The sequence below is a fragment of the Coffea arabica genome, chromosome 1c (genome assembly GCF_036785885.1).
Source record: "Coffea arabica cultivar ET-39 chromosome 1c, Coffea Arabica ET-39 HiFi, whole genome shotgun sequence".
Classification (NCBI taxonomy): Eukaryota; Viridiplantae; Streptophyta; class Magnoliopsida; order Gentianales; family Rubiaceae; genus Coffea; species Coffea arabica.
The window spans coordinates 44,931,874-44,940,700 of record NC_092310.1 but is presented as its reverse complement, the minus strand read 5'-3'; the positions used below and the strand labels follow the sequence as shown (position 1 = coordinate 44,940,700).

The 8,827-nt window shown below is 34.5% G+C and overlaps 1 protein-coding gene across 1 annotated transcript; it reads left to right on the top strand.

The window, feature by feature from the left end:
- Window positions 1–5,432: 5,432 nt before the first annotated feature.
- Window positions 5,433–6,011, top strand: LOC140005497 (secreted RxLR effector protein 161-like). The gene has a single exon (XM_072046501.1). It carries the CDS (start codon window positions 5,433–5,435, stop codon window positions 6,009–6,011), a length of 579 nt encoding a protein of 192 aa, XP_071902602.1.
- The last annotated feature ends 2,816 nt before the right edge of the window (window positions 6,012–8,827 follow it).

Below are 8,827 nucleotides of genomic sequence, written 5' to 3'. Positions count from 1 at the left end.
AGTTTACTTGCTTTGTAAGTACTTAATGTAAATGTAGCATTCGTAGAGTTTTAATTCCAAATGTTATTTTCTAGGTTAAATTTGCTTGCCCTTTACTTTAATTTTATCCTCATTAGTGATAAGTGTGTGCTCTCGAGCAGCGACTGCGAATTTTTTTGTCAAAAAAAAAAAAAACTTATCCTTCATTATGCTCTTTGTACTGTACATATAAAAAAAACAAAGGAAAAAGAAATGCTGTGCTTGGAATTAAGCTGCAGCACTCCCTCCTGAGGCGTGTGGTACTCAGAAGAATTCCTCCGTGATCAATGGAAGTTTTGCCTCATAAAGTTACAGGCTGTATCCCCTGAATAGATTCGACTGTCTTTAACTACCTTACTTAGCTGACCTACCACATGAACGGTTGAATGCTTTTGCAATATTATCGAATGACAGGTTGTCGAAGCCTGTGCAATAATAAATACCTGTTCAAACTAAAAGTAATTTCTGTAGATAGTGGTGAGCAGGGTCGAATCCACAGGGACTAGGAGTAATTGTTTTTTTTCAAATTCACAGTAACAAGGGGGTGTTTTTATGCAGAATGTGACAATAAAAGAAGTTCAAATAAAATCTAAGAAACTACTAAAAATTGAATAACAAATTACTAAAATCAAATGAATGATAATTAAGGATCTAGCCAAGGAATAACTTCAGCAATGGTTCACCTAATTGATCATCGATAAGCAAAGGCAATTCCAATTATTTACTAATAAATAGGTTATAACTGCCAAACAAGCGATGACAGTCAACCCCTCCTTACTGTGTCGATGATTAAGGTACGCCCGTTAATCACTGCTCTAATTGAGAAATAATCCTAGGTACGCCCATAGAATTTAATTCCCCAATTGCCTTACGTATTAGAGGAACCCTATTCTAATCAAATAACGCACTACCAGGGTTATTTTAGATTAGCCCGCGTATTCCCCTGACACGAATCTAATCATGCCAGTTGTCACTATTTTGAGGTAATTAAACAATTATGGATTTAATACCTCAATTGACAATAGATTATCAAATCAATTAATTATCCGGATCCAAAACAATCAATTAATTAAACAATCATAAGCACTGCAACCAGAGAATATGCAAATACCAATAAATAAAAGAAAAAGATAAAATTAAATCGATCTCACAGTTTTAGGCGACCCAAAGCATCCGTTGTCCCTTGACTAGACAAAGGGAATTAGTTCATTTTCCGTGAACAAATCCTATGCGAAATTGAAGAGGAAGCCGCAGCCATCAATTGGGAAATGCACAAATTCAATTCGGTCAAAGTTATAAAGCAAAGCAAAGTTGCAGAGTGTGATACAATAATGTCTTCCTAATTGCTCCTGCCATCCGCAGGAGAACTCCACTTGCAAGAAACTAAGGAAAAGTCAACAATTCAAAAAGCTAAGCTAGTGCTCCTCTCCATGCGTAAGAGAAGCTATTCCTAAACTAACAAAAGAAAAGGCAGAGAGCAAAAGCTCTCCCCCGATAGTCCTCCTCTCCAATTCTTCTTCTATCTAAATACTAACTAAGATCCCTGTGCGGCGGCTCCTACCAGCAAGAAGAAGCCCTCCAGCCGTCCTAGCCTTTGCGGTAATTACCAAAATGGGCTCAGGTGTTCCTTTGCCAATAATGCCCCTGGGATAAGCTCTGTCATTTGGGCTCTTTTCTTGTTAAATTGGCACTTATTATCATATTTTCATTCTACTCCCTGAAATAAATGTAAAATATCAAAAGTGAGTAAAATCTAGCGATTAATCCACATTAGGTCAGATAATAGGGAAAATTAATAATAAAATAAATGATAAAATTACACCCTATCATTGAATTAATTGACGACAATTCAATTATAATACTTTATTACGCCAAAAAGAAAAGAAAAGAAAAAAGAAAAAGCACTTCCAACAAAAGGCAACAACCCTACAAGCTACCAGATTTAGTGGAGAGAGCTTTTAAAAGGTCAAGATTTTAGTAACGCTATCGCTATGGACCGTATGGTAAAAAAGGCTTCCAAGGAAAACAAGAAACGAAGAAGAAAAAGAATGGTCACAATTGGTTCATCATGAATAGGAGGCAAAGGTGACTCACGATCTAAATGATATTCCAATAAGGGCCATTTTGATAGGTGATGTGATTCATTAGAACCCTTTTCAATGTGGCGTCGACTGATTAGTGATCCCAATTTTGCATTGCAGGATGGCGGAGGAGTTTTCTCATAAAAGTAGCAGTTGATTCTTGCTTTTGTAGTTAGTTTTAACTGTTGTAAAATATATAGTATTTCAAAAATATTCTTTGTCCCACATCGAAAATATGAGAAGTATTATTTTATCCGTCCCACATTGAGAAGTGAGAAGGGTTGTAGTCTTTGTCCCACATCGGAAGTGAGAAGGGTTGCACCTCACTCTGAAGTCTATAAATAGGATCCACTTCTCCCTCAGAAAATTACCCCAGCAGCTACAGTTAATATCTTTTGATAGCTGCTCTATCTCTCTCTCTCTCTCTCTTTTATTTTTTGTTAGTTGATATCTTCCTGATAATTCTGTTCTCATCTTCCTTTTTATATATATATATCTGCTGGTTTTAATTTGCTAGTTCTGGTCCTTCTAGTTTGCAACAAGAAGAAAGGTTGTCTTTCTTATTCGCAATAAATAGAAGAAGGCGTGTTTAATCCTGGGGAAATATTTCAATACTCTGAAATAGTTTCTTAGGACAGTGCTACGCACGACTCAAGCAGATAGTGTTAACATTGTTGTAGCCATTTATCCAACAATCTAAGAAACTAGGGCATCTGACAATGTTAGCACCCCACAGTCTTCATCAGCAACTGTTGCAGTGACACCACCTTTTGCGAAGCCATTTCCTGACGTCTCTAGAGTTGAGGTTTTTGTTGACGAAAACTTCAAAAGGTGGCAAGAACGTGTCTACTCTCTACTCGACATACATGGAGTGGCCTATGCACTGACGGAATCTCAACCTGCTGCCACCATAGATGTCAAGCTACAAGAGTCGTGGAAATATGCCAATAAGGTATGTCGAAATACTATTTTACAAACACTTTTAAATGAATTATTTGATGTGTATTGTAGCTATGTGCAAGCCAATAAGTCCCAGTATAATAGACCAAAAAATCCCAATTTCAAGCCTAATATTCCCAACTTTAAGAAAAAGAAAGGCAATTGCCATTATTGTAGAAAATCAGAACATTATGCTGCCCTGTATAGATACAATAAAGGTGACAAAGCAAATGGTAATCCTCCTAAGGTTAATTTAACCAAAGGAGATGAAATAATTGCTGCAGTCATCTCTCAAGTGAACATTGCAGCTAATGTTAAAGGATGGGTGGTAGACTCTGGGGCTACTCGGCACATATGTGCAAATCGAGAAGCGCTTTCCTCCTATATTTCAATAGGGGATGATGAAAAAGTAGTCTACCTTGCAGACTCACGAACTGCTAAAGTTTTGGGTAAGGGCAAAGTACTATTGAAACTCACTTCAGGAAATACTTTGGCTCTTAATGATGTGCTGCATGTTCCAAATATTCGGGCAAATCTTGTTTCTGTAGCTTTGCTTGGAAAAGTTGGGGTGAAAGTGTCATTCGAATCTGATAAGATTATAATGAAAAAAAAATTAATGTGTTTGTTGGGAAAGGCTATTGTAATCAGGGACTTTTTGTACTTAATATTTCCAATGTGATCAATGAAAATGCATCTTCTTCTGTTTATATTGTTGATTCCATTTCTGTATGGCATGCTAGATTAGGACATGTTAATATTGGTTATATAAAGAAAATGCAATCATGTGGCTTAATTTCTGGTATTAATGATAATATGGACAAATGTGAAATATGTGCAGAAGCTAAAATAACAAAGAAAAGTTGTATAACTGTCCATAGAGAAACTGAATTATTAAATTTAATTCATACTGATTTAGGTGATTTAAAACAAATAATGACTAGAGGTGGGAAAAGGTATTATGTTACATTTATAGATGACTATTCTAGATATACCAAAGTTTATTTACTTAGAAATAAAGATGATACTTATAATGCCTTTTTATCCTATAAGTCTGAAGTAGAAAATCAACTTAATAAAAGGATAAAAAGAATTAGATCAGATAGGGGTGGAGAATATTTAACTTTAGATAACCTTTGTGAAAAGGAAGGCATAATATATGAAATAACTCCACCTTATTCTCCAGAATCTAATGGAGTAGCTGAAAGGAAAAATAGAACTTTAAAAGAAATGATGAACTCTATGTTAATTAGTTCTCATGCTCCAGATAATTTATGGGGAGAAGCTATATTATCTGCATGTCACTTACAAAATAGAATCCCACATAAAAAGACTGGCAAAACACCTTATGAGTTATGGAAAAATCATAAACCAAATTTGAAATATTTAAAAGTTTGGGGGTGTCTTGCTAAAGTCTTGTTGCCTGAACCTAAGAAAAGGAAAATAGGTTCTAAAACTTCTGATTGTATGTTTATTGGATATGCTGAACATAGTGCTGCATATAGATTTCTTGTGTTAAGAAGTGATATACTTGATTGTAATACAATTATTGAGACAAAGAATGCTGAATTTTTTGAACATATTTTTCCACTGTCTAGTAAAATTTCTCATGCACCTGTTGAAATAAATAAGGAAATTATTTCAACTGAGGAATTAAGAAGGAGCAAAAGGCCAAGAAAAGAATTTTCATTTGGAAATGATTTCCAAACCTTTCTTATTGATAATGATCCTTTAACATACTCGGATGCTATTTCTTCTCCTGAGTGTAAATTTTGGAAAGAAGCAATTAAATCTGAAATTGATTCTATCTTGACAAATAAAACTTGGATTTTGGTAGACTTACCTCCTGGTGCAAAACCTATTGGGTGCAAATGGATTTTTAAAAGAAAATATAACTCTGATGGCTCTATAGAAAAGTACAAAGCTCGTTTAGTAGCAAAAGGATTTTCTCAAAAACAAAATATTGATTATTTTGATACATTTGCACCAGTAACTAGAATTGCGTCTATTCGAGTCTTATTTGCTTTAGCTTCTATCCATAAACTTGTTATTCATCAAATGGATGTCAAAACAGCCTTTTTAAATGGTGATTTAGAAGAATAAATTTATATGTTTCAACCTGAGGGATGTATTGTATCTGGACAAGAAAATAAGGTTTGTAAACTAATTAAATCTCTTTATGGCCTAAAACAAGCTCCTAAACAGTGGTATGAGAAATTTGATTAAGTATTGATGAAAGATGGATTTTCGTCTGTAGAAGTGGATAAATGTGTATATGTCAAAATTATAAATGATCAATATGTGATAATCAGATTATATGTGGATGACATGCTTATATTTGGTACTAGTCTAGATATTGTAAATAGTACTAAATATTTTTTGTCTTCTAATTTTGATATGAAAGATTTGGGTGAAGCCAAAATAATATTGGGTGTTAAAATCATAAGGAAAGGTGATGGTATAATGTTGTCACAAGAACATTATACAGAAAGACTTCTTAGGAAGTTTGAAAATTATGATGTGACACCTGTGAGTACTCCTTATGATGCTAACACTCAATTAAAGAAAAATAATGGTGGCCCAATTGCTCAGTCTAAATATGCTCAGATTATTGGGAGTCTGATGCATCTGATGAATTTTACTAGACCTGATATAGCTTATGCTGTATGTCGACTGAGTAGATATACTCATAATCCCAACCGTGAGCATTGGTTTGCATTAGTCAGACTAATGAAATATTTGAGAGGTACCATGAATTTTGGTATCCTGTATAGTGGATTTCCCACTGTATTAGAAGGTTACAGTGATGCTAATTGGATCTCTGATTCAAATGATACGAAATCCACTAGTGGTTATGTGTACACCCTTGGTGGTGGTGCAATAGCATGGAAATCTGCTAGACAGACAATCATTGCTAGATCAACAATGGAGTCAGAGTTTGTAGCTCTGGAACTGACAGGGACTGAGGCCGAGTAGTTGAGAAATTTCTTAGCTAATATTCCTTCAACTAAGGATTTGTTGCCTCCTGTGTCCATACATTGTGACTGTCAAGCAGCGATTGCCATAGCTAAAAATAAATCGTATAATTGTAAAAGTCGACACATGAGATTGAGACATGATGTCGTAAAGCAGCTGTTTAGAGATGGAATTATTTCCATTGATTATGTAAAGTCAGAGTTGAATTTGGCCGATCCTCTGACTAAACCCGTAGGAAGAAAATTGATTCTTCAAACTACGAAAGAAATGGGACTTCGACCAACAAGTTGTCAATAGAGACGGTAACCCAACCTATGTGATTGGTGATCCCATGAAGTAGGTTCATATGGGTAATAACAAGTCAATATTGATAATAAAGCACTTCAAATTTAAATCCCTCTAGAGATAAGTGCTTTGAGTAATTGTGAGGATGAGTTAAAACTCTTAATGAATTCATATCCCATTAGGGAGGTGCAGTTAAAGCAATACACACTTGATGAATTCACCTATATGAGAGTGGAGTGGGGCCGCTCCTATAAGATTCATTGGTCAAATCTTTAGAGCTCTCATGAATAACCAGGCAGGCGCACGGCCAAAAAGCGCAAAATCGCGTTAACAGCAATTTATGGGTTGTAATGTGATTGATAAAATCTCTGTCATACATCAAGAGTTATTGGTTCATAGAAATTTATATTTCACCAATAATACTGTAGATCATATTTTATCAATCTATGTTTGGTTCATAGTCCAAAAGACACCAATCTAATTACATTTCAACCAAATCCAGCAGAGTACGTTTAAAATTCTTCCTTTATCCAAAGAATTTTTTTGAAATAGGTGGGAGATTGTTGTAAAATATATAGTATTTCAAAAATATTCTTTGTCCCACATCGAAAATATGAGAAGTATTATTTTATCCGTCCCACATTGAGAAGTGAGAAGGGTTGTAGTCTTTGTCCCACATCGGAAGTGAGAAGGGTTGCACCTCACTCTGAAGTCTATAAATAGGATCCACTTCTCCCTCAGAAAATTACCCCAGCAGCTACAGTTAATATCTTTTGATAGCTGCTCTATCTCTCTCTCTCTCTCTCTCTTTTATTTTTTGTTAGTTGATATCTTCCTGATAATTCTGTTCTCATCTTCCTTTTTATATATATATATCTGCTGGTTTTAATTTGCTAGTTCTGGTCCTTCTAGTTTGCAACAAGAAGAAAGGTTGTCTTTCTTGTTCGCAATAAATAGAAGAAGGCTTGTTTAATCCTGGGGAAATATTTCAATACTCTGAAATAGTTTCTTAGGACAGTGCTACGCACGACTCAAGCAGATAGTGTTAACATTGTTGTAGCCATTTATCCAACATTAACTTTACCACAAAAAGCAGTTGAAGGAATCCATCCGATTACTGTGAACATTAATCGCACTTAATAAGAGGTTAGAGCATCATTACCTTACACAATAGGATTGGTTCTGCTGTGAAAAAAAAGAAGCATTACGTGCATCATACCCTCAAGCACCATGGCCCTTTGCATGCAAACTTTTATTCTCTGTCTCTCCTCTTTTAGAAGCTTCTCAGGAATCAAGTAATTTGTACTAAGGTAAAATACAGCGTTGACGATCTTTTTCTTACTCTTTTTGTAATAAGCATTGCACCTACTAGATTTTTCTCAACCCCTTATGACAAGAATTTAAAGATATATATATATATATATATATATATATATATATATATTGCGTTTATTTCAACTAATAAAGCGTGCGAATCTATTGGAATTAGGAGCATAATCAAGAACAACTGCATGCAATGCAATGCGGGTTGACTACGCTATGAAATTACTCATTAACGTACTCAAGGCTTAAAAAATTTGTAGTCACACTCTACTGTAATCGTTAAATACATTTGAACATGATTAACCAGCTTGTACTCACTCTCTTCTCAAATCTTTGTTTAAAGTATATATATATATGAATGCTACATTGAATGCAAAAAAGAAGTAACGCCTAGTCAATTTTTCCTGTAACATATTTAATTTCTTGGGTACACCGTATTGAATTTCCAAAAAAAAAAAGGTTGCAGTGCATCTTCTTCCAGATACAAAAAAAGATTTATAGTAGGTGTTCATGTTGATGTTGTAACTACTAAAAGCACAATTTCCAGTTTCAAAGCATATTTATGGAGTAAACAAGTCACTGTCAGCAGCACCATTAAAGTACAAACTCATTCTGGTTTTGTAGTTTGTCTAGTTTATTGTATTCTTTTTTTCATCTAGCAAGAAAGAATAAAATCCATTGTGATTTTTCGCTTTTGGAGGGATATATAATTTAGGTCATTGTCGTCTATTAAAAGGGGGAATTGCAAGAATATAGTGTCTCCACCACAAGAGTGGGGAGAAAACTAGGGATGACAATGGGGGCGGGTGCCCGCGGGGGGCTCTCGGGGCGGGGGGAAATTTTTTCCCCCCGTTTAGAAATGGGGCAGGGGGCGGGGGAGTGTACCCCCGCCCCGCAACTCGCAAAAAATATATATATAATTATATATAATATGTAATTTAATTAGTTATAAACTTATGATAATGATATTATTAGTTAGATGTATTATATAATGTATATTAGTGTATGTAATATAATTGATATTATCAATTATATGAATAATTATACATGTCTACTAATAGAATTTATTAATTAGTTATACTAAATTTACTAATATATTTATACTAAATTTCTAATTACAGTTACTAGAATAACACTTTTTTCTCAAAAAAAAAAAAGCAAAAACACAATAATGAATTAGTGATTGTATTTGTACCAAAAGTGAAAAC